The following is a 27,776-nucleotide window of genomic DNA, read 5'->3' on the forward strand; positions in this document are numbered from 1 at the left end:
CATATTCTGAGAAAATCGCATGTAAACATTTCAAATATAGATATATATTTTTTTATTTAACGTTTGCACATGTGCACCATACAAGAGAAACATAGATTTATTCTTTTCTTCTACAAAATACTAACTGTTTGTTTCACTATAACATAAATATGAATGTTTTTTAAAACTCTTACATGGGCCCTTTTTAGAGAGAACGACTTTGCAGGATTCTCTCGTATATGTATCGCAGCAGTCGTGTGATAGACTCGGTGAAAATGAATAAAGAAACGTAGTTACGAAATAATGAACACATTATAAAGTAAACAGAACAATATATGTGTAACAATAATGCATTAAAGTAGCCAATTTATTACGTAGAAATTGGACATAACAGTGCTGGATACTAGAAACAGTTTATGCATTATGTAGGGCTGGTAAAACATACTCTTAAAGATCATCTGCATACCCATCGTTTTGTTCTTGGTTTACGATTTGGAACGCTTGACGGAACACTTCCTCATACCAAACAATAGCAGAAAAAGAAACAAACAGGGCATCTTATTGTTCCTTTCAACCATTTCCGTAAATTAAGCAAACGAGTTTTCTTGTTCCTTAGAATTTAAATTCTTGCAACATTTACCTTTTGAAGCTTAAAATATATAAAACGATAATCATGCCTGTTGTTCTGTATGGTTGCGAAACATGGTCGCTTACTCTGAGGGAAGAACATAGACTGAAAGTATTTCAGAACAAGATCCTGAGATGAATATTCGGACCCAAGAGGAACGGGAATGGGGAATGGCGGAAACTTCATAACGAGGAACTACATAATATATACGGTTTACCCAACATTGTTAGGGTCGTCAAGTCTAGGAGGCTTAGGTGGGCAGGTCATGTAGCTAGAATGGAAGAAAGTAGAAACGCTTTCAAAGTCTTGACTGGAAGACCCATCGAAAACGACCATAAGAAGACTTTGGCGCAGATAATGGGACAATATTAAGATGGATCTCTCAGAGATAGGAATACAAAGTAGAAACTGGATGGAGTTAGCTAAGAATAGAAGTCAGTGGAGAGCTTTTGTGAACGCGGCATTGAACCTCCGGGTTTCATAGGCCATAGAGTTAGTTAGTTAGCAACATTTACCTTTACAGCACCTGTCCACCAATGGAAATTGCTTTTCAGGAGTATCTTTGCCACTAATGGTTGTATAGCTCTAATTTAAGTTCCTTTTCTCTTTCTTTGCATAAGGATCCCTTTTTGACTTGTCTTTTTTCTATCTTCGCATTATAATCTAACTCGTGCAAACTCGTGCTAACATCCTGTGACATGTTCAACGTTGTTCAAACAAATTTCCCACCAATATAACTGCAGCAGATAACTCGCTTTCGTCTCACGACGACCTCTTTTCCTTCACTGTAGCAATGTTAAGACTTAAGATATAGGAATGAAATTTTGCAGATATATAAAATTAATACCAAGATTTTAAAAATGCAATCTCCCTAAAAACGTTCTATGCCGGTATGGGCCACTATTGCATATAACTCCTCAATTACATTGAGAAATGGACACTAGAAAGATTTCAGACCTTTAATAAAAATATTCATAGGATAGGTTCATTTTCTCCATTAACCTTCTATTCAAACCAAAAGTGGATGCAATTAACCACTCACTGTTGCTACGTTTATTGTAATAAAACGAAAACGGTAATAGCTAGCGACAAGTTCTTTATTTATTTATTTATTTGCAATCAATTAAGGATCTTTAAACAATATATCGTCACTGCCCACAACACTCTATAAAAACCGGAAGTAGTTTAAATTTATTATTATTTCCAGTTTCAATACTGGTTTCTATAGAGAAAAAGCAGTAAGATATACAAAAAGCTTTCTGTCTTTTTTCTTTTTCTTTTTTTCAATGGATTCAGCGTCTCAAGAATAGGTTCTATTTCTTCCGTTAACCCTCTGATTTATCCGGAAGTGGTAGAAATTATCCATTTCCTGTTTCAATGTTTATTCCATGGAGCAGAAACGATAAAAGTAAATCGAGAAGCGTATTTTATCCAAACGATTCCGTGTTAAAAGAATAGGTTTCATCTTCTCCATTAACTTCCTATTCGAATCGGAAGTGGCAAAATCAAACATTTCCAGTTTTAACGTTGTTCCAAACAGAAACAGTAATAGATATCAATAAGCGGCTTTTTGCAATCGATTCATCGTCTGAAAAGAACATATCGTTACCCCCCCCCCACAAAAAAAAACTCTACAAAAATAGCAAGTGGTTGAAATTTACTAATATTTTCGGTATAAATACTATTTTCATACAGCAAAAATGGAAAATGTATTGAGAATTGATTGTTGTAATCGATTCAGCATCCCAAGAATACACTTCATCTCCTCCGTTAAAAATCTATTGAAACCAGAAGAGATAGAAATTTACTACTTCCGGTTTCAACGTTGTTCCCCATAGAGAGAAACGTTAATAGATGTCGAGAAACGTTTTTCTCAATCGATTAAACTTCTCATGAGAACATACCATCATCATTCACAACACTCTACGGAAACCCGGAAGTGGTTGGAAATTACTAGTACTTCCTTATTCAATATTGACTTCCATAGAGATAAAGCGATAAGAGATATGAAGAAACCGTTTTTTGAAATCAATTCATCGTTCTAAAAATAAGTTCAATCTTCTCCGTTAACCTCATATTAAACCGAAAGCGGTGCAAATAAGCTATTTCCGGTTTCAACGTTTATTGCCATAGAAGAAGAATGGAAAATCAATAGCGATAACTGGTTTTTAACAATGAATTCAGTTCTTAAGGGAAACTACCATCACCACCCACATTATATATAGAAAGTATATACCAAAACCGGAAGTGGTTGAAATTTAGTAGTACTTCCAGATTCGATGCTAATTTCTATAGAGCGAAAATTAAGAGATCTCGAAAAGCGTTTATTTAAAAAAAAAACTCAGATTTAGTGTCCCAAGAATGAGTTTGTCTCGACTGTTGAATTCGGAAATGATGAAAATCCATGAAAATGAAATCTTGCAGTTTTGCATCCCACGTTAGGCTAAATAGTACAGTCAATTTAGTTCTGGAAAGCAGTGATGAGGAACAAAATTGCAACAGAATCGTTATCAACGATTTTAATCAATTGAAGTGTGTTGAAAACGAATACATAAAGCCTAAAATTGAATTCCATCTGATAAGGTCTGAAATTTATCATTTAACATGATACCTAACAAAATACTATATACGGTGTATTAGATGATGAGAAAAATAGAATTTGTGGTCCCTGGCAACCCTTGTAGTCACCATACGCTGATAAAATTATAGCTAATGTGTAGCAAATAATTTTATGACAATAATATAAAAAAGCAACCATTGCTGCAATGCAAAGAGAGATAAAAATTCAGGAAGAAATTCCTATAAAAAAAGGCCCTGTATATCATTTTCAAAGGGCTGTGGCAGACCTTCGCGTTGGCGACCCTTGTGAGTTGTAACCCTCCTAATTATCACAAGATCATGATTGATACATCGTTGGAAAGCTTATGGAACGCAGATTTCAACGAAATAACATTTTTGTAGAAGAAAAAGAGTAAATTTTCCTGAAGACAAATGTAACTTGTGTAAAAACTGAGACTGAAAAAAATTGGTCAATTTTGCTTCCCCCTCTTCCCCCATATAAGCAACAAATACACATACAGGATATTACTATGCAGTGGACTACTTCATTGCTTCACATACCAATGTTTATGAGTGTATCCCCAGGGGAAGAAGAGCCCCCCAAAAAACTGATGCAAAAAAAAAAACACACAAACTTCACCCTTCCCCATCAGACGTGGTACCATCATATACCGTACATAATATCGAAAAGCTTCAAAATCTTTAAGTTTTACGTCCCACGGTTATGCCGATTAGGCTAAAGGAGACGGTGATAATGAGAGATGAGTGAAATGGTGGAATGAAGAAAGTGGGAAGAAACGGGAGAACACCGAGAAAACCCACGAGCACGGTTTTTGTCCACCACAAAGTCCACACGGCGCGAGCAGGGATCGAACCAGGGACCCCAAGCAGCACCGGAGGTGAACGCTCTACCACTGAGCCATCGCGCCCGCCCGAAAAGCTTCATCCTTCAGATATACATTGATACCAAAATTATCATTTTATCTTATTTAGGGGCTGAGCTTTTGAGATTTAAATCATGAACGCAGCAGCTGTGTCAATGGGTGTTTAAATGTTATGACCTAGCCACTGCTGCAATTGATAGTAGACACGCAAACTGATGCGAGCAGGCATCTTCAGTGCACGGCAATACTTCAGGTTCCACGTGAAAAGCATTGATAGCCATTTTTCTGGTGAACATCCGCGTAAGGGTTTGCTGCAATGTTTCATCTGGCTGTCCACTATACAATAGAGCTACTGCTGCTTTTCTAGACCTAATTATGTCTTCTTTCTCAGCCATCTGCGGTTTGGCTATCGATGTATGGTTTCGAAATTCTTTATATTTACCTAATAATTTAAAAGCTTATGATTTTCCTATTGTTTATAGTCGTGATGTGTCACATTCCAGAATTGCATGGGAGAATAGTATGTTGTCGCAAACAGTATCACTTAAGACTTTTGCAAGTTTTAATATCATACACTTATACATCTTTTGTATTCTTTTTTGGTTCAGGGCATAGGTTCACATTGCGAAGCATGTCTGGTATATAATGAATACGTAAGACAAGAGATCTGTGTCGTCATCAACAACGACTGTTATGTCTTTTAGAGAAGCATTGAGCGTCTCACTAATAATCTGCAAATCGGTATTAGATGTTTCATAACGTCGCTGCGCCTCGAAAAACCGCTATGTGACATTTTTGTCGAAAATGAGTTATGTCGTGCAAATAAACCAGAAAACTGTCATGCAGTGTCCCTTATAACGTCATAAGTTAATATTCAATTGTTTCGACACAACAATGAAAACAATATAGATTGAAATTAAAGGCTCCTGTTCTCAAATTGTACACATTGATTAATGTATACAAATCCTCTATGTGCTTATAAAGGCGCAAAATATGCTACGTAAACAGAAAAATAGTAATATAATATTGTTGAAGCAAGCTATAGCAATGTCCAGTGCGTAATACACGTAGAATTAATTTTATTATATTTTTCAAGTGTTTCCGTGTATTTGGCAAAATTTTAAGAGTTCGGAATGTTTTTTGCTTCTCCTGAAAAGTTGTGATTTTAACACATAGCGGTTCTTCGAGGCGCAGCGACGATAAAAGATCATCCAGCAAGAAGCGAGCTAGAAGTGTAACGAACTGGCTTGGCTTTGTGTTGGAATCAAAAGTAACGGTTGGAAACACTGATTGTGTTTGAATCTGACGATGATGGTGGGCTCGAACTTCTGTAGAATACTCTTCATTTATATCCATCAAACACAACAGTTGTATTGCCATATCGTCGCTTCACTTATGAGATGTACGAAATACATATTTCTTCATAAATTTTCATTACGATACCGTGGAATTCGATGTATTAGACTTCTGCCGTCAATTACATACTGAACATTTCCACTTGGTATTTGGCTATGTGTATTTATTTGTTGCAAATTATGTATGCACTTATATAAGGGCTGCTGCAGCAAGAATAATGTTAGTCAATTGGGACATTCCATGTGAAATCAACCAATGAAATGGCAAAATCTGACCTGACGATCTTAGAATTTTGTAAAAATTGGTGCACAGCTTTACTAAAATGGGAGATGAAAAAGTCCAAGGATCTTATAAAATAGAGGATCTGCCCTTACAACAAAACCTTGAAGCCATACGTCACAGTTTCGCCACCCCTACTCTGCCCACTCCGCCCAATAGGATCTCAATGTTTTGAGCCAACAATCATGGCGGAAACGAAAGTAGCCAATTAGACGATGGCAGAAACGAGACTAGCCAATCAGACGTGCCGATGCTCGATTGTTTTTTGGCTTCATCGGTTTAATAGGATGAAGATACATATGGGCAGATCCTCTATTTATAACATCCTTGAAAAAATCCCAAATATTACCTCTCTCCTCCTGAAAGTGTGCCCATAAAGGGTGTTCAAAAATACCAAAAACCGGCATTTTTTCAGTTACAGTGATTATTAAAAATTGTCATAAAATGGTTAATATGTGCACTAGAGACGTGAAACAAACACCATTGGAAAACATAAAGATTGATCTACAAGTTGTACTATATTGAAAAAACCTGTAAAGTAAAAAATAACACTTCAGAAATTAAAATTAAAATTTGAATTTTGAATTTCGCATAGAAATGTCCCTTTGAATTTGTTCAAAATTGTCCAGATTGTAGTCTCATATGTGTACTAAAACACCACAAAGTTGCATTTTGGGCACTCAATGGAATCCGATTCAAAATTCAACATAACTAAGCATTGCACGATATTGACCATGTGAATATATGGGTTCAGATCGATAACAATTTGCCTGGAGCTATTTACCTGCAGCATCAAAGGAATTTATATTCAATTTCATTTTGTTTCTTGATGTATTCATTTGAATTTGCACAATTATCCACCTTTTGAGTTATTTAGAGAGATATTACGTTTCCAAACAGTACTTAATACAGGTCATTATTATTGTTAGTCAGTATGGATGTTTCTAAATTTATGTTGGCTACATTGATACATATTATTTTCATTCCTTTGTTTCAGGATTGCTATTACAGAACATATTATGAAAGGAAGGGATATATTTTCCTCCCTTTCACAATATTTGTATCAAATGTGTTATAAAACACAGTGACACTGCTCACAATCACTTCACACACTTTCAGCACAAACAATGAGTCAATAAATTCTTTTTCCTATTTCAATTATCCACTTCCACATATCTGTGACAGCAATCCTGAAACAAAGGAATGAAAATAACATATATCAATGTAGCCAATATAAATTTAGAAACATCCAAACTGACTAACAAGAATAATGACTTGTATTGAGTATTATTTGGAAACGTAATACCTCTCTAAATAACTCCAAAGTGGATAATTGTGTAAATTCAAATGAATACATCAAGAAACAAATGAAATTAAATATAAATTCCTTTGATGCTGCAGGTAAATAACTCCAGGCAAAAGGTTATCGATCTGAACTCAGATATTCACACGGTAAATATCGTACAATGCTTGGTTTATGTTGAATTTTGAATCGGATCTCATTAAGTGCCCAAAATACAACTTTGTGGTGTTTTAGTACACATATGAGACTACAATCTGAACAATTTTTAACAAATTCAGAGGGATATTTCTATGCGAAATTCAAAATTCAAATTTTAATTTGAATTTTTGAAGTGTTATATTTTATTTTACAGGTTTTCAATATAGTACAACTTGTAGAGCAATTTTTAAGCTTTTCAATGGTGTTTGTTTCACGTCTCTAGTGCACATATTAACCCTAGGACTCCCGGTGGGGTCCAATGGACCCCAAGACTATGTTTGACAGTTCGTCAGTATTATTTTCCGGGATTCTAAGGGTTAACCATTTTATGACAATTTTTAGTAATCACTGTAACTGAAAAAATGCATTTTTTTTTTTTTTTTACATTTTTGAACACCTTGTAAGGAGACAGTTTCAGGGGGACAGGTAATATTTGGGATTTTTTCATCTCCCACTTTAATAAAGCTGTACACCAATTTTTACAAAAATCTGAGATGGTTAAGTCTGATGACTTGTTGATTTGACATGGAATATCCCTCTATCAATGTCTTTGTAATTCATATTGAGACATTCTTTTAACATTACTACTGCTGTTCTTCAGAAAGTCAAAATATCTTATTTTTTACCACTACTACATATTATGAGACCATCACCAAAATGATAAAGTAGCTTGCGTTGCATGTATTTGGTGCTGTATGAGTAAACCTGGCTTTCAGACGGTAAGTTCTCTTCCGTTTTCTTGATCAAGTTTACTACTGTTAACTGCTCCTCATCGTTTTCCTCTAGGTATTTGGCAGTGGCAGTGAATGCATCACGCTGAATTTTGTCTTCAGGGCGTCCGCATTTGTTAGTGCCCTCTTCTTAAAATTATGCAGGAGTCCGAAAATTTTCCAGTCCGAAAATTCATACTACCCTTTTCATGATACCATGGATCTGCAGTATGAAGATCTGAAACAGACTGTATACTCCTCAGCACAGATTCAACTCAGTCATAATTTCTTTCACTACATATCTACTGTATCTTCTCATCAAAAGTAGTCTTTCTCACAGGAAACGCTTTGCAAATTTCTCTATAATATCGACTTATTTCAATATCACAGAGCACACAGTCATGCTGGGAGTTAAATGTCGGTTCTCGAGGTCGTAAACTATATGATCTTATCTCTGGTTTGATGTTCTGAGCTCAGAAGATGATTTCAGATTTACAAAATTTGCCCGACATCGTTTATGAACACGCTCGCGTATATGAAATTGCAACGGAGACATCTTCCTCTCCTTACATGTCTTCTTGATTTCTAGTACACCTTTATCCGTTAGTGTCTTCTATTTCAGTCTGACAGCAAACATTTATTAGGAATATCTACCATGGTGCAGAGTACGAGATTAAACCATACGCGGGGCAAGTTATACTTATCATTTCCTTCTATTCAGGTTTACAGTAGCAGTTTAAAATGAAATACAGCGAAGCTCCGTAACTTCAAAGAACATCATTGCAAAATTAGGAGAAAAAGAAGCACGCAGTATATAAAATGAGTCAGTGGCGAAACGTAATATGCGGCTCTGAGGCCGGGCCTACTCTGTTTTCTGCAGTATATTTTCTTTATCTTTGATTTCTTATAAAATAGTCAATAAATCAACATTTCGGTTTTTCGACAAAAAAAAATATTAGGTTGGAAACACTTGGAGTCCCTTCCGCCTGAGCCTCATCAGCTCGCTAGACAGGCTTACGGGCTATGCTGCTCAAGGTACGAAGCTATTATCGCCGGGGATTGCTCGCATTGTTGGGAAGGTGCGATGGCTCGCCTCTGGGAGTTTAGTTTAGCGTTGAAAGCATCTTTTAATGCTAATATGTTATAAAATTATTTCCTTAACACAGAGTAAGAAGCTTCTGTGGAGAATTATGTATTTCTATTGGTGATAACTTGTTTAATTTAGGTATATACTTTCAGGTGTTATTCAGAGTAGCTGTTTTTTTTTTTTTTTTTTTTTTTTTTATACATGAGGCCTGGTCCATAATAGCTTGTAAAACATGTCTGATACATTAAACATATGTATAAATTTACCAAACGTTACCGTACATGATTAAATAATATTTGTGTGTAATTTTCAATTTCACACAATCAGCGGGGTATTTACGATTTTATTTCGAGGGGCTTTGCTTGTTTCGGAAGGAGCTTTGCTAACTTTATTCCTGGAAATGTAAAAATTCTGCAATATAGATAAAGCAATAAAAAAATGCGATAAAATTTCGGTGAGTGCTTCTTGAGTTGATTCAAATGAAGCCCCTTCTGAGTATTAATATTTCTAGTGAAGTCATTATCACATGATGCATTAATTAAATGTAGTATTGTACTTAAAGTGAGAGATGCAAGTAACAAATGCTTATCCAAGAAAATTGACGGGCTAACAGTAAGAAGGTACTTTCTTTTCCTCTTCCTCCATTTTCAAATATGCAAAAAATGAAAACAGTAAGTGAGGAGGAAATTCCCCTCAACCCTCCATGCAAATCCCAGACAGAAGAAAATATGAACTGTGTTTATAGCTAAATGGGATTATTAGTTTGTCGGGCCTACCCTGCTTGTGGGATTACGCTTCGCCACTGGTTACGTATATTTCAGACGAGACTTTAAGTGTACGATTACATTAAAAATGCAGTGTAGTGTTTGACATCACAATTTAGTGTAAATTTCATTGCTGAATTTTATTATTTTAGATTCAGCAAGGTAATGAGAAAGCGAGAAGAATAACATCACTTTTCTAGCAAAGAATATAGATGAAGTGAGTGAGCTATTTATAAAGTCTGAAACGTCGTTCAATATGCGATTTGTTACATTTTGTGAAATATCTATCATGTTAAATTTCAAGCCTTATCAGATGGAATTCAATTGTAGATTTTATATCTTTGTTTTTAACGTATTTCAATTGTATGACAATCATTCATAACACTTCTGTTGCAATTTTGTCCCGTAAATATCGTAAAATTCCTGTACTATAAAGGAGACGGTGATGATAAGGAATGAATTAAATGTTGGAATGGAGAAAGTGGAGGAAACGGGAGAACCCCCAGAAAACCCACGCACACGGTATTTATCCACCACAAAGCTCTCTTGGCGCGAGCTGGGGTCGAATCAAGGACCCCATTTTCCAGAGATGAACGATCTAACACTGAGCCACCGCGGAAACCATGAAAATTTGTCATTTTTCGGTTACAATATTGATCACTTAATGGATAAAATGGAAGTGGAGAGGGACAACCAGTTTTTATATATACAGTATATATAAATATATATGGATTAAGTACTGTAAGAATACGTTTCACGTCTGAATGTATAGTAGAATCGCGAAAACTCGGCCTAATCTGGACCGAAGGGTGACAGAATTTGTGAAAATGTTATGTTATCGGAAATGGGGTTAAAAAGTATAAGTACGATGCTTGAGAATACAACAGAGAAAACACTGCTCGAATATCCTTAAACAACGGAAAAGTACGTATTTTATTAAGGCATAGATCCTTTATTATACGCGAAAATGAAAATGAATGAATAACACTGTACAGAAGGCCAGGGGCGTCATTTAGGGGGGCAGGAGGGGCAATTGCCCCCCCAAGAGTTGAGGTATACATATACTTTAATAGATTGCCTACTAATATACTAGTGCAAAACGTGAAAGTCTTATGACGGGGATGCTCTTGCCCCCCCCCAAGCGAAGTCTGAAATGACGCCCCTGCAGAAGGCACACGCACGCGGGCAATGACCTTGAACAGGTCTGCGCGCGTTTTTTTTTTTTTTTTTTTTTTCCCTGGTAGGGTGTGGCCGAGTTAGTCGTTCTGCCGACTTATCGAGTGCCGAGTTTTAGGTACCCTACTGCATTCCTTTATTGAAATCAATTAGCACTTTCGCTTTCAGTATTAAGCTCCATAAAGCCAAAACAATAAGAGACAGTGAGTAATAACTTCTTTGTATGGATTTAGTGTTCGAAAAACAGATTCAATCTTTGATCTTATTTCTCTATTGAAACCTATAGTTATAGATGTACTTGTTTGAGTATTGATTTCCCATAGTTTGAAAGTCTACCGGAGTTTCACACTGTAAAACGAAGCTTACTGACTTATTTATATTATTATTATTATTATTATTATTATTATTATTATTATTATTATTATTATTATTAGTAGTAGTAGTAGTAGTAGTAGTAGTAGTAGTAGTAGTAGTAGTAGTAGTAGTACTTTGATTCACAGTGGTTCTTCATTGCTTAGGATTTTTCACGTTAAAATGTTTTGGACGACACTAATATTAGCACAATTAGCAACATGCATCCTGTACTATAGGCCAATGTGCTAACACAGATGAAACACGGGTCGTCCAATCTAATGTAAAATGCCGATAACAAGGCGAGAAGCTCTTTTGCGAGACACGCTTCGCTTATCGAATTTAATTATTATTCACGCGTAGTTTCTAGAGAGAGCTTTTCAGACTCTCTCATTATCCCTTTAAATTGAGTCGCTAACGGGGGAAAAAAATTAAAAGGAAAAATGAAAAAAGTAGTTTTGCTGTGTATGTGGAACTTCTAGTCTAGCGATTTCTATAATTGTATATTGCCTTCGGAGGTTCGTTTCTGTTAAAGCTAAACTTGTTTAGACGTTCAAACTGAATATTCCTAGAGTGACCTTACTTTGTTGCAGTAGTTATGCAATTAATGGCATTCAATTTACTCCAAAGGATCATTACACTAGCATTAATAGACGTAACTTTAATAATGATATCTCTTTGGTTCAAAGCTGAATATAGCAAATGAATTAGAATTGGCGATATACAGTCTGTTAAAAAAGGCGCTGACAAACAATCTTCTTTTTGATGTTTTATTTACCAGGCACATTGTTCGTCGTTTGAGGGAAATTTCCCTAACATTGTCGAAATTTCATAGGTAAATTTGGCAAAAATGGAAAAGGGGAATTCTTCGATAAAACGTAAAAAAGTCAGAGAAATTCTCGTTCTGACGGATTGACCAATATAAATGCTTATTTTTTCTTTATTCTTAAGAAACAAACCAATACAATCACAATAGTTTGCGTATGTGGGTGTGTGTGTTCAAAGTAGCAGAATTTACACCCATTGCTGGCCGTATGTATTTGTGTGTGTGTACTATGTTTTTGTTTAAAAAAGTGGAGGAAAAAGTGAAAACTAGAAGCAGAAAACAAATGAACAAAGCAAATGTGATTGGCACTTTCTTTAATATACCGTAGCGAAATTAATTTTATAATATAACTTCTGTTATCGAAATTGGACACTCATCAAACTAGGGATAATTTGATCAGAAAAGGGAATATTGTATTTCAGTCAAGGGAAATTTTCTTAAGGAAACTTATTAACAGTGACCAGGCATCTATTTATTGACATTTTCTGATAAAACTGTTGGTACTGAATATTTATTTATAGGTGCTTTGCAGGGCCGTAACTTGTGGGGGGCGGGGGGCAACTGCCAGGGAAGCTCTCAGCCGTTCGAGGGGGATCTATTTTGAGACAAAATTTTCTTAGTCCATATGCGATGCGAGCATGAAATTATAAATAAAGCATCAAACAGGTTCACTACATTTCATAAACAAAACAGCACACTAAAGGTAAATAAAACAAAAATGAGTCGTGGCTCATTTCCCTTAAAAAATGTCTACTATCAGGAACCCAAGAAATAATATTTATACATATGGCTTTGAGATTTGTCAATATTGTCCCCTTAATTAGTTTGTCATGTATGGAAGGGGGCCAGGGGCGTAACGAAGGGTCCTGCAGACCTTGCAGTGCTAGAGGTCTACAGGCTTGGGGGCCTCATCAAGAGTAAGAGAAAGATCGAAAGAGGTGGCCCAAGAATTTGAAAAAACAAATTTTCTGGGGAGCCAAATACGCGTATTAATGCTTGCCCTCCCCTAAGAAGAAAATCTAAGTTACGGCGCTGATGCTTTTATACAAATGCACAAATATCTTATTATTATCTCTATTTCACTTTAAAATTATATGTTCTTCGCTTTGTTTTGTTGCTAATGTATACTTTTATTGATTTTATCGTTGTTAGGTCCAAAGCAAGGGCGCCCATCAGGGGGCAAAGTGGGGCGCTCGCCCACCTTAGAGGAAATTGTACTTAGAAATATCGAAAACACAATAGGATTTTTACATTAGTTACAGCAAAATTTGAAACTATATTTGAAACGTCGCTTGTACTTGCCCCCCTTGGAAACCACAACATGGGCGTCCTTGGTCCAAAGCATTTCTTTATTTCGAAGTGAAAGAGGGAAATTTTCAGTCTCTTTTGCTTGAAAATAGAATATTACTTTTCTATGCATTATGATTAGAAAAGTTCCTTATTCTGGAAGTCAGAATTTTGTATATGAAGGAGCACATAGTTTCGAATGTTCTGGAAATATTTATATACATTTATTCTCACTTCCTCTCCGTCCTGTACATATGCAGAATACATAGGGCCAATTCCTATTCTCTGTCATTTCTTTCTTTCTTTTTCTTTTTTTTTTTTTTTTTTTTGTTGTTGAATTTTCCACTTGTTTCCCCTAACGTATGGGCACGGTCGCTCAGTGGCAGGGCGTTTACCTCTGGCGCCTGAGGTTTGATCCTTAGCCAAGTAAGTTTGTGGTGGACAACCGTGGATTTTCACGGGGGTACTCCCCTTTCTTCCCACTTTATCATTCCACCAATTCTTCCATCATTATTCACTTGCTTTAATCAGTATCTCCCTCAGCCCAAAAGGGTAAATCGTGAGACGATACACTGAAAGATTTTATTGCATTTCATTTTCTTTCCCATAAAGTGACAGTTACTTGAATGTCCACAGTGTTATGCGTTTTCTGAAATGTTCCTTTCTGCGTGTGCTACTTTTTGTTTAATGTCTCTATATTATTATAATTATTCCAATTAGGAAATGTACCATGGGCGAAACTTTGGGAAGTTCTGCTTTTTTATTTTATTTTATTTATTTTTTTTTTTTTTGTAAGAATTAATCAGAATCATGTTTCTGAAAAATTACATGTGTATGTGTGCAGGGACGTACGCAGGAATTTATTTCGGGAGGGCTCTAAAGCGTTTCGGGGGTTCCAAATACAATTTGAGGCTAAATTATATGAAAATTTCTAAAATTGCCCCTAAAAATAGACTACATTTACAAAAAAGTCGGGATTTCGGGGGAGTCCGAACCCCCAGGACCCCACCTCCTGCATACGCCCCTGTATGTGCGTGTTTTTTATCTTCCTCAATTGCATTTTCTGTTCATGTAATACCTACATATTTTTAAACAAATTTGTTAATCGTTTACAAGAAATGTTTACAATTTAATATATACGATTATATTTCTTTATATTACTTTAATATTTATCTTCTTTCAGATGAGTAACTCGTGAAAATGATGCTTACATGTAGAAGTTGAACGTATATGAGAGCCATTCTTGCCAAAAATTTAAAAATTGTTGGTTAGTTTCACGTAAGATGGAGGGGCAGACGCTGGTCAAAGTTCTCTTACACGTACTCACAGCAGCGTTCATTGCCGGCCAAGCAGCTGGTTTAACAGATACCGTCAAAATCGGTGAGTACAAAATACAAATATTTCAGCTTAAATATCTAATTTGTAAATTCAATTATTATAGCGTAAGTGTAACTTCGAAAAGTGATTACGTAAAGCATAAACTTATATCAAGTTAGAAGTACAACGGATTAAACATGATATCATATCTAACTGTGCCACACTAATCAATAATTACATGCAGTAGTTAATTGGCTCTTATATAGAAATTTTCTTGTATGACAAATCGTCTGACAAGGGACATCACCCAATTGTCCGGCTCCGATTTCAATGATTTTTTTTCTAATAGAGGATATGTATTCATTATTTGTGATGACAGAAATTGTTGCCATGGTGCACGTTTTCAATTTTTTTAAATATAATTTTTAAGAGTTGTGATGTGGTTATTAGAGATTATGTCTTAGAAAAATGTGTTATGTCTTCTAATCTTTCCTTGGGCCCCTCCGCTCCGTCTGCATCTGCCGACAAGCGAAGGGAGAGCTCTAAAAGCACCACACGTAGCGAAGCTCATCAGAATTACCCTCAGTCACCTCATTCAAAGCGCCATCACACCCTTAGTGAATCATCCATTGCCTCTGATTCATCTCATCGCATGGACGCTGAAACTTCTTTCACTTCTGTTAAACCAGCTATTTATTTATTTATTCTTACCAACTACGATCCTCAGTATCTTGACCTCAAAAAGCTGTATCATCGCATCATCAAATACATCCCACAGACAAATGTAGCACATATCATCTACACCCAAAAAGGCATCGTCATTAAAACACCCGATGATAAATTCGCATCCACAATTCGGAATACTTATTCATACGAAATCTTTGGTAAAAATGCTTCTATCTCTCAACTCAATACTCAATCTGCCAGGGAACCACCGCTACCACGCAAGCAACCCGCATTATCTGTTGTTACCCGAGGAGTTGACCCATCCTTCACAGATAACGAAATCAGACAGGAACTACAACTGGACAGACATTCTATCATCAAATGTATCCGTATTAAAAACGCTCAAGGAAACACCTACATGGTTCGAGTTTTAACTAATTCACACGACACCATCGATTCTCTTCTATCGAATGGAGCCTTCATCTACCGTAAACGTCACCGTGTCGAGCCTTCTCGTTCTCCTGCTCCACTTCCTATGCGCTGTGAAAAGTGCCAAGTTTATAACGATCATTCAACCGGCTCCTGTCCAAACCAACTTAAATGTGGATTCTGCACTGGCCCTCATAGCACCCGCAATTGCACTAACCTTAACCAAACTCCTAAATGTTCCACTTGTAACGAAACTGGGCACGCTACCTATAGTTACAAATGCAAGGCTAAACGTACTGCGGACCCATTCAAACAAGAATTAACAGTGCCATTGAAGCCACATGTTAGCCAAGGTGCATCTGCTCCTCAGAATATCTGTCAACCAATCACAATTACCCAGTTCTTATCGTTTCTAACAGTTACACTACAAAATATTCATCCGCTACTACGCAACCATATCCTCTGCCAAGTTCAACAAACTGCCAAAGCCATCCTAAATATCAACTTCACAGCTACTTACTCTGGCCAAACTGTTTACTCCATTCAGATCCGCTGCAAACAAGTTTAAAACTCACTACCCCACCGTCTACTACCTTATCATAATTATGGATATTACTTTTCTCTTTTTGAATATTCGTTCTCTACCTCAATATAAAATCTTATTTGAGCAGCTCCTTTTCGAAAAACATGTGGCGTGTTTTGTTTTGAACGAAACACATCTTATAGCCCGCACCCACGTGCATCTGCCGCACTATACCATGCTTCGATACGATAACCAGACACCAGCAAGGAGGGCAAATGGTGGAGTCGCTATAGGATTTTCTTCATCTCTTCCTTTTCGGCGAGCTACTCTTCCAGTACATTCATTAACTGAACATCTAGTTACTACTTTATATTTCAAACAACTTAACATCACCGTTGCGACCATCTACATTCGTCCAGGATATCCTCTTCCATTTCAGTTTATTAAATACATTTCAGATAACCATCGCACTTACATAATTCTAGCTGATCTGAATTTTCATAGTCGCATTCACCGTCAGCAACAAGATTTCCGCAACTACCTTATCACGCATACTACCGACCATTTTCATCCACTGCCCAAGCCTACTCGACCTTGTAGTAATGGAACGCCGGATGTAGTTATTTCTTCTTTTAATCTCCAGACTCCCTGCAGGCTAGATGTCTTAGATCCTCTTGGCAGTGATCATTTGCCAATACTTCTGACTATCAGAAGTCCACGTTCTCCTTCTCGCACTCCTCCTCCACTCCCTCGCCCTTATCCCATGTTCGACAAAGCCAACTGGAACGGTTACCGCACTTTACTTCAACATAAGTTAGAAAAATATCCCGGAACCTGAAACAGAAGATAACCTTTATGTCGCATTAGATACTATTACCGCTGCCATCCACACTGCCTATGCCCAACATATTCCGCTTCGCAATGCTCATGCTTACAAACTAGCTTTACCTCCTCAGTATCTTGCACTTATCAAATGTTCCCGGGCACATTATCAAGACTTCACTCGCACTGGTAACATTGAGTCACTCCATCTCCACCGTCAGTATCAACGCACTGTCCACAACTACCTGGTTGCTTATAAACGCCTCACTGGATCGCTACTTGCAATGATCTTTCCACCACCACTCATTACACAAAGTACTGGAAGAGGTTCCACCAACTCGCTGGACGCTCATTTCGGACACCTTATCCTCTCTTAGATACAGACGAACCACTTCCTGACGATACAGCTAAAGCAACGCCTTTGCTCATTGTCTTCAAGGAATTTTCACTCCGCTTTCGCCTGATCCGTCTCTTCGCCGTCATTCAGCAGATAATTTAGATCTTTCATCACCAGATCTTCAACCTAATCTCAATCATCATTTACCAGGTAACAATCTTCTCACAGCTCCTGTTACGGTGGAAGATATCCGCAGCACAGTCGCCAGCAAACGCAACTCCGCCCCAGGTTCTGACCGTATTTCCTACCGCCATTAGAGACGCTCCGTATATTCTTCTTCATTTACTTTCTGCTATTTATACGTTTATTTTACGCACAGGCTTCATACCGACTCATTGGAAAACATCAATAACTTTCATGTTTTCCAAACCAAATAAGCCACCTGATGCTGTCTCTTCGTATCGCCCTATTCAGCTCACTCTTGGGTTTAGCAAAATGCATCCTTGTCACACGTCTACACCATCGTCTTTCAGCTCATAATCTTCTTCCGCTTTCTCAAGCAGTATTTCGGCCTTCATACAGTATCAATGATCAACTTATGCGGCTAACAACCAATATCACAATACAGTTTAATACATCTAAACCTTCCTGCCTCGTCTTATTCGATCTGGAAAAAGCTTTCGATAAGATGTGGCATCTTGGTCTTATATACAAACTTTTTTCTTTCCTCCTTCCTCTGTGTTATATCCGTTTCATCTTCCACTTTCTCTCTTGCCGTCTTAGTTATATATCTATCAACAATCACCTCTCATATCCTGTTTTTCTCCATTCTGGTGTTACTCAAGGTTTTTCTTTATCTCCGTTATTATACCTGTTATATGTGGCCGATTTTCCACCATTACCAGGCAATATCAGCTTATATAAATTTGCCGATGACACCACCTTTCTTGCAACAGCTAATACTATTGAAGAGATAAACTACACACTGCAGCTTGCTATTGATACATGTCTCTAATGGTGCAGTCGCTGGCGACTGAAACTCAATGCTGCCAAAATACAGTCCATCATCTTTCTTCCTCCGAACAAACGTTCTCGCATCTACCGCAACCCTGCCAACTTCTCTGCTCATGTAGACAACGTTCCTCTTCAGCCTCAAAACACTGTCACTTATTTAGGGATAGTTTTTGACAGACATCTTAAATGGACTGCCCATATGAAGTCCATCTGCACCAAAGCTTACAACCGCCACAACCTTTTACGCCGTATCACTGGTACTACCTGGGCGTTGAACACACACACGCTCTTAACAACCTACAAAGTCTTTGTCCGCCCAGTTCTCACCTTCGGTTTTACCGTCTGGATTGCCGCTGCTCCCTCATTTTATACCAGACTTCAAATTCTTGAACGATACGTCCTCCGCTTAGCTTTCCGTATCTGCCTTCCTAGTCCAACACATGAACTCTACGATCGCACTCGATTCCCCGACATGCTTTATCACTTTACGCCTTCGATACATTTCTTCTCGGTTTCAAACCCATCATCCCATGCTTCTAGACACAATGCATCATTTTGCTTTACATCCTTCAAATGTCCTTCTCCGACATACCCCTCTTTCACTCCTCTTTACACTCTACCTCTTCTCCTTACCCCCTGACAGTCCCGACCACCTATTCATCACAGACTACATCACCGGTACGGCATCACCTTGCATCATTCCATCTTATGCACAGTAGTCCTCTTGTTTAACTGGGCTTCCCGTGTCTCCATCAGATCCGAAGTTGCCCCCGGATCAGAAGATAACCCAAATCTGTTTTGCTAACAAAACCCGTTGTCGTGACGTCTAGCACTTCATTTCCATTCATCCCACCCACCTTAAGCTATGATTATGGTTAACGGCCATAATTTCCACCTCTTCCTTTAATATATGATTTACTGCTCTCTTGACCAGTAAATGTACTCCCAATATATTTACGATTATGAACAATATAATGCTGAAATAAAGTTTAATATCCTCCCCCATATATTTATGATTATGTACAATATAATGTTGAAATAAAGTTTAATAAATCTAACAGTACCCATCCATACTTTCCTAATAGCCATCATTCCTTCACTCCACATCCCAATATAAAGTGTGGTACCCTTTGGGACGGAGCTAGTTGTCCGTGACTAGCAAAAAAAAAGTTTGGTGCTGAATTAACACACTAGTAACACGCTAAGGTGGTAGTCATTTTGTGTTGTTTCAACACTTCATTTTTTACAGTGTACGATAACCATGCCATCTTATTAAAATGTAACTAATACTGAAGTGTACCATCATCAAGTTTTCAAACTGATACTGAAGTATAAAATATACCATCATCAAGTTTTCAAACTGATACTGAAGTATAAAATACATCATCATTAAGTTTTCAAACTGATACTGAAGTATAAAATATACCATCATCAAGTTTTCAAACTGATACTGAAGTATAAAATATACCATCATCAAGTTTTCAAACTGATACTGAAGTATAAAATATACCATCATCAAGTTTTCAAACTGATACTGAAGTATAAAATACATCATCATTAAGTTTTCAAACTGATACTGAAGTATAAAATATACCATCATTAAGTTTTCAAACTGATACTGAAGTATAAAATATACCATCATCAAGTTTTCAAACTGATACTGAAGTATAAAATACATCATCATCAAGTTTTCAAACTGATACTGAAGTATAAAATATACCATCATCAAGTTTTCAAACTGATACTGAAGTATAAAATATACCATCATCAAGTTTTCAAACTGATACTGAAGTGTAAGGTATAATATCATCAAGTTTCCCATTATAAGAGAAGCAAGATTAAAGTAGACAGTATGGTTAATGAGTTTTGAAGCTGAACTAAATGAGTTGGTATCAGGGAGTGTTATTTAGGGAACAACTTCCTCCCTGACTTTGAGTAATACATAAATGTTAATCAATCGCGTATTAATATACTAACAACAAATGTATTAGACGGTGTAAGTGGTGAACCTTGCTCCTTTTTCCCGGCCAAAGCAAAATCTGAAATGGTGTTGGTGGTTGGTTTTCAGGCACATTCCTGTGCATATTTGCCAAAAAAATTGAAAGAAAGAGCGTGTTATTATGGCGCTGAAAAATATTTCTTTTTCTTTCCAACATAGTTAATAGCTTTGATTTTGCTAGAAGCATGTCCTTTATGAATATACGTACATTGTATGGCATTAATTTCATTCGAATTTAGGTGTTGGTTTTCTTCCACGGATTTCTGCCAAAAAATTAATAACATCTTATGAATCATTTTAAGAAAAGCAAATATACCACAGTATATGATTATGAATGAAATATAAATTTCTATGGATTATAAAGAAAATCTTTAAATATTTTCTCGAGAAAATCGTTAAATTTCAATTGTTTGTTTCTAGCACAAATCTTTTATTTTCATGTGACAAAAATAATGAAAAATAATTTTAGAAATTTCTCAAGAAATATTGCTAATTTTAAGTATCGATAACAGAGAACTGTGCCCTCTAGGACACTGCATTTGCAAAAGATAGACATCATAAAACTTTTTTTTTTTTACTATACTGTATGTGATTATGAAATATATTTGTTAAGATCACGCAATAAGACATAACTTAATATTGTAGAGTTGTGATAGTGAATTGGAAAGTTTATGGTTTGACCTACAAAATTAAAAAATGTTGTTTTATTTTTCCAATTAATCCCTCCTCCACCAAGATACATTTACGCAACCTCTCCGGTAACACTTCTATATCACTTTTTTTAAAATGATTCTGGAGCCCTGCAAATTATGCCAGCACAGCACTTTTCAACTCTGCATCCGAAGAAAATCGCTACCCTCCTCCGCCCCTCCAAAAAAGAAACTTGTTCACGTTTCTAAACAAATGAAAGTCCGAGGGGCAAGATCACTTTTAAAAATTTCCCAAAAAAATCACGGGAAGAGGTGAGTCAATTGTGTTTGTATTCAACTGAAAGCAACTTGGGTATCCACCTCGCGGACACCTTAGAAAACCATAATTCGTTTACGATAAGGTAAACGCGCCTGAATTCGACAGGCACCCGAATTCGACGTACCTGTGCTTAAATGTTGTGAAATAAGCGTAAGATGTCATCCCTGCGATCGTGAATAAAAGTGGCAACATTATGGAGTGTCTTTTCTCATGTCAAAAGCGCGGTTACAGTAGATGACTCATACGCATGGAGAAAAGAAGTACATTGTTGTGTGTGTGATACACTCTTCGAGAAAAAACACATAATCTTAACAAAACCATAAGACGGCAAGTTATTTTCGCAAGACTTTTATTAGCTTCAAGCAAATAGTGGTACTTTAATGTTGTAAAGGAGTTTCAATCAGTACGTTTTGTTTTCTTCTGTGAGGACAAAGGTTGTGATATAACATGAACGGGGGGTTTTCGAAAACACGAGCCTTTATTTGTAACGTGAACCGGATTTCGACAAGGTTGTCGAATTCATGCTCAGTAGTGCAAATATAATTTTAACTGAATATCTAAACGTACAAGTATGTTCAAAGTCTTTCATAAAGCTATTTGTTGCATAATTCTTCGATACTTGTAATCTCAGTTCGACATGGGATGTCGAAATCAGGTTCCAGCATGTCGAATTGAGGATCATCGAAGTAACTACTCAGTTCAGAAAATTTGTGTTCTTTTGTCCGTCTGATAATTTCTGCATAATAATAAAACAATATTTGAAGCTGAGAAGAGATTACTACTAATAATAATGCCGACTTAATGTTTTACATGGATATAATTGAAGGTGTCGAATTCAGATATCGCAACTGTCGAAACCAGGTGAAGTGTGTCGAATTCGGGTTCCATTGGCGAGTTCCAGTTTCATAAAAACTTTTAACATTAGCATTTGAGCCTTGAAGTGACTTTTAGTATTAGTAGAGACTGTACATTTCAAGGAAAAAAATGGGCCAACACCGACCAATATTATGGCCACAATAGGCAATTGATTTTGAAAAAGGTCCTTAACCTGTCGAAATCCGGTGCGTTTACCTTATTGTTTTGTGCTCGCTCATAGGAAATACTCACAGTCTCTGTTATCTCTCGGATTCTAATTCTGGAGTTCAAAATCAGGTTACAAATTTTATTTGCATTTTCTGCAGTGGTCAACGTTGAAGGCCTGCCACTGTGGGGTGATCTTCAATCCTGTTTCTGTCACGCTTAAATTCAGCTATTCACTTTTTCATCGTGGACTACGAGAGCGCGGAGTTTCCTAGTGTCTCTATCATGTCCATATGAACTTGTTGTGATGTTAATCACTTTTTATACAGTTACTTAATGACAGCTCGATGCTCGATTTTCTCCGTGTTACAAATTTACGTCACTTTCGCCGACTTAGTCCCTTATAAACGCCTTACTTGAAACAATAGAGAAATGAAATTTTACACAGTGACTATGAGCGGATATGTATAGCTACGCAGCGAATGTATAAAAACATAAAATAATTGCTTCCTTCCGAGCCAGGCCAAGAACTTTCCAATCCACCCACTCCACTGGTATTACGTCTCTTCATCCGTCCAACCGTCTGTCCGTTACTCCCCACGATAATTCTTGAACAAATGCGATTTTTTAATTTTGCTTTTCCAATAAATAGCTAGAGCGATTATCTCGGCCTAGCTTGTTAATGAAATAAATCTGATCACGGATTAGCAGATAATTGTGACTTTAACACTGGCTGGGGGTCGCAGTGATTCAGTGGTAGAGCGTTCACCTCTGGTCAGGGGTCCCTGGTTTGATCCCAGCTCACGCCAAGTGAACTTTGTGGTGGACAAACACCGTGTGCGTGGGTTTCCTCGGGGTTCTCCCACTTTCTTCATTTCACCATTTCATTCATTTCTCATCATTACAATCTCCTTTAACCTTGCTGGCATAAGCATAGGACGTAAAATTCAAGATTTCATTTCATTTAACACTGGCTATTTCTAGCATATAAATGTAAGAGAATTTTTGATTTTTTTTTTACAATAGATAGAGTGATTATCTTGGCCCAGCTCTTTGATGGACTTAATCTGTTTACGTATTACCGGATAATGGAGACTTTAACGGTAGTTATAGATAGGCCATATCCCAAATTCGTTAAGTCAACCCATTAATGTATTAACGAATAGCGGAGAATATAACGATGACTATGGCTAGCCTATATCTTGTACATGTAAACGAATAACGGCGACTTTAAGCTGGCAATCTGTAGCCTATATCCCGTATACACGCAAAAAAGAAAGGTTACTAGTAAACAAGATAAAGGTGAACAGTAACCAAGTTAGTTTGTCAATATAGGGACAACAAAAGACGTGTGTTCCAGCAAAACAAGCCAAACAGGTTAACGAGAGATGGGGATTGCAACCTTGCGTTACAGATTAATTTTGATGGGTTACAGTGTAGTAACTCACAGGGGTACGGTAACCGATCACATAATTACCACTACCGACCGGTAACCGGTAACCTAGTTAGCATGTTGGAACAACCGACTGCTCGGCTTATGAAACAGGGTACACCAACTATAGTAACCGAGTATTTTGGTCAATATAACGTATACAATTAGCTAAAATAATTGGTGGTATTATTTCTTCAAACACATGCTGCGGTGTGGTCTGCGAACACACCAAAAATGCAGTATGAAGATAGATAACAACTCCCTAAGGTTATCATTCGTTTGTACTTTTGTAATGCCCTTGTACCCATATTAGAAATATGTAGCAACTAACAGTGAAAATTTGTGTTGGGCCTTTCATTTTCGTATAAGCAAAGTATTGCACCGTATGTTTGACATTTGTACCAAACAATGCACAACGAATTGTTATTTCCTGTAATCTTTCATGAAATCATTATTATGAGTATGTTTCGAAGGCAGTTGCATAATAGTGCTACTATCTCGTGTGATTATTTGTACTAGAAACATGACTCATAAGATTATATCCATTTAAATGTCAGAAAATGTATAAACTTCCGTAAATAAACTTTCCCTCCATTTCTCTATTAATTCATAGAATCCATATTTAATAACTTTTCATATTCCTTCGGACGTATTCGTAATTGTTATGACTTTTTCTTCTTAAAATTGCAAATGGCGGCGTTGCTGTTTGTGCTTCTAGTAATGCAGTGTTATCAGTAAACAAGTTCTGGAGGGTTAAATTTACCTTGTATGAAAATCGATTAATAAGAACAAAGTGTTTTAAATTAAATTAACCTTCTTGAATTGGGTTACCTTCTTCTAACCTACTTTATTGATGAATAACAACCAAACATTGTATTGTTTCTACACATTTTCTAGTAACCTTATTCGATTGATTACCGGTGACCTCGTAAAATTAACTCTCAAAGGGTTGTTCCAAATTATGAACTGGTTCTAGCAGTCAAATTGTCCATTATTCTTGACTAGGTTACCGTTTATTTTTCTCAGTGTATGTAAGTGAATTTTTGAATTGTTATGTGCAACAGATAATTAGAGCAATTCCCTTGGTTATTAGAGGTAACTTCTTGATTTATTAACAAATAATATTGGTTTTAATGGTGGCTATCTATAGCACATACTCTGTATATATAGATATAAACAAATTGTTTTTGCAACAGATAGCCAAAGCTATAGCCTCGACAAAGTTCGTTAACAAAGTCAAGCCGTTAAAATATTAACGAATGAGGTGACTAACGGCCGCTATCTGTAGTCCATATCCCATATATGTAAGTGAAATTTTAATTGTTTTTGCACCAGATGACTAGAGCAGCCACGACCGAGTTCGTTAATGGTATCAATTCGATTACGCATTAACGGATAAGGCATCTTAATGGAGCTATCTACATCCCATACATGTAGAGAAAGTTTTAAATTCACTTCTTTGGTGCAACAGAAAGCTACAGCGATTATCTCGCCCGAGATCGTTAATGGACAATCTATTAACTTATTAACGGATAACGGCGTCTTTAACGGTGGCTATCTATAACCCCCATCCCATATGTAATGTAGATTTTTCTCATTCTATTTCTTACAACAGATAACCAAAGCTATTATCTCGACCGAGTTTGTGAGTTTAGTCAATCTGTTAATATATCAACAGATAACGGAGATTTTAACGGTGGCTATCTATTGCTCATATCTCACACATGTAACGATTTTTTTGTTTTGTTTTTTGCTACACAAACCTAGAGCGATTATTTCACAACCAAGCTCGTTAATGGAGTTAATTCGTTAACATATAGATAACGATTACTTTAACGGCGGTTATCGATAGCCCATATCCAATACATATAAGCAAATTTTTGAATTGGTCATGGGATTTAGATAACCACCGTTAAAATCATCGTTATACGTTAGATACTGTACATTTACGGTTTAACTGCATTAACGAACTCGGTCGAGGCAATCGCTCTAGCTACTGTCACAAAAAATCAAAAACTTGCTTACATATAGGGAATATAGGTTACAGAGATCTTAGAGACCTGCTTTTTGCAACAGATAGCTAGAGTAATTATCTCAATCAAGTACGTAAATGGAGTCAATCTGCTAACGTATTAACTGATAATTAATGGATAACGGTGATTTTATAGGTTGCAATAGCACATGTTTCATTTATATTAGCGAATTTTTGAGTTATATTTCTTGTAATAGATAGCTAGAATGATTAATGAACTGAGTTTGTTATTGGAGTCAATCCGTTAACGTAATAATGGATAATTAATGGTTAACGGTGACTATCTATAGGTCATATTCCATACACGTAGGCGAATTTTTTAATTTCGTTTGTAGAATAAATCGTTCAAGTGATTATCTTGGCCAAGTTCTTTAATGGAGGAAATCCGTTAATGTATAATGGCGTGTTTAATGATGACCCATACATGTAAAGGAAGTTTTATGTTCAGTTCCTGTTGCGACAGATACCTAACAAGCTTGTTGCCAAGCTGATTTCGCCTGACTGTCACCGTGCGGTCAAGTGATTTTTTTTTACCTTACCGTAATAATAGTGGTGTAATTTTTAATATATGTTGTTGTTTTCTTGTCTTATTGGCCGTCTATTGGCGTCTCTGTGGAAGTGCCCATCCGTGGAACATGTGGCACCAGAATGTAAATTTACATCTTGATGCCACATGTACCACGGGTGGACACTACATTTTTTGACATTTTTTGACATTTTTTGACCTCCATTTAGTATAAAATAAAATTGCTAATGTTTAATCATTATAATTGTATGCGTTCTTTACTGCTTACTCAGATATTCCGTCCCTAATGCACACTCAAGCAGGTTGTAGGGACATGGAGGGATATTTTCGTTGCCATCGCAGGGACAGCATCGAAAATTGCCTGGCAACACTTTTGTTTACTTCCAGTGATCTTAATCATTGAGTTCAACATGGGTTCGACAGTGGCTGTGCTAGTGAGTGCCTCGTGGCTGGTGGTGCTATGTGAGGCAGGAGGTTAAGTGGGCCCTGTGATACACCTACACTACACTTACACTTTCTGTTCCATTTACACGTACATACATCCCCTTCTTTTTTACACTCTTTTTATTTTCTCTTTTCATTTTATACTTCCCACTTTCCTCTACTTTTTGCCAGGGTTGGCTGGTTTAAACCAAGGTGGTTTAAACCATGGTTTAAACCAAGGTTTAAACCAGCTGTTTTTTTCAAAAAAAACCAACTGGTTTAAACCAAAAAACAAAAAAAAAATGTTCGTAAAAGTGTAAGTGTTTGTAAAATCTTGCTGAACACACATTTGTGGGTTACCACGTTTCACTCCCGTATATTATTCATATTATATTCAGACCTAAATTCCCCATTCATTACTCAAAAAGATTATACTACAAAAGCAACTTTTTTTTATAAGTTTATAAATGTTTATTTTGTGATTTTTTGTTGTTGTTATTATTGTTATGTAATTGCAATCGAAGAAAAATTCTAAATATTGTTTCGTTTCAATGTTTACTATTGATAAATACATCGAAAATGCCGTGCTTTGTGTGTGTGTGTGGGGGGGGTGTCATACAGACCCCACGAGAGGCATTTAGTGAAATAAGTATCTTTGGTATCTATTTATGTATAAATGAGTCTGAGCCAAAGTGGACTCAAATAATTCGTATCTTTATTCACTTTTCTTATTGATATGCAGAGTAAGTCGGTGTATTTCTTTACTTTGGACCAATAAAAGTCGTTGTTAACTAACTTGAACTAAATTAGTTCTTCTGTACTCCGTAGTACTTTGAAATTGTTCATATGTAATTCTGTGTAATGGTTTCACTTGTGCAAC

General features: G+C 36.6%; 1 protein-coding gene across 2 annotated transcripts in view; it reads left to right on the plus strand.

Annotated features, from left to right (window-relative positions):
- LOC145663205 (glutamate receptor ionotropic, kainate 2-like) overlaps positions 1–27,776 on the plus strand; it is a 270,446-nt gene that overhangs the window by 9,448 nt on the left and 233,222 nt on the right. For both annotated transcript variants that reach the window (XM_081729561.1, XM_081729567.1), the window contains exon 2: positions 14,571–14,767. In XM_081729561.1, coding sequence (XP_081585687.1) covers positions 14,671–14,767 — 97 coding nt within the window. In that variant the 5' untranslated portion in view covers positions 14,571–14,670. The remainder of the gene's footprint in view (positions 1–14,570; positions 14,768–27,776) is intronic.

The sequence above is a fragment of the Thermobia domestica genome, chromosome 1 (assembly GCF_964235325.1).
Source record: "Thermobia domestica chromosome 1, izTheDome1.hap1.1, whole genome shotgun sequence".
Taxonomy (NCBI): Eukaryota; Metazoa; Arthropoda; class Insecta; order Zygentoma; family Lepismatidae; genus Thermobia; species Thermobia domestica.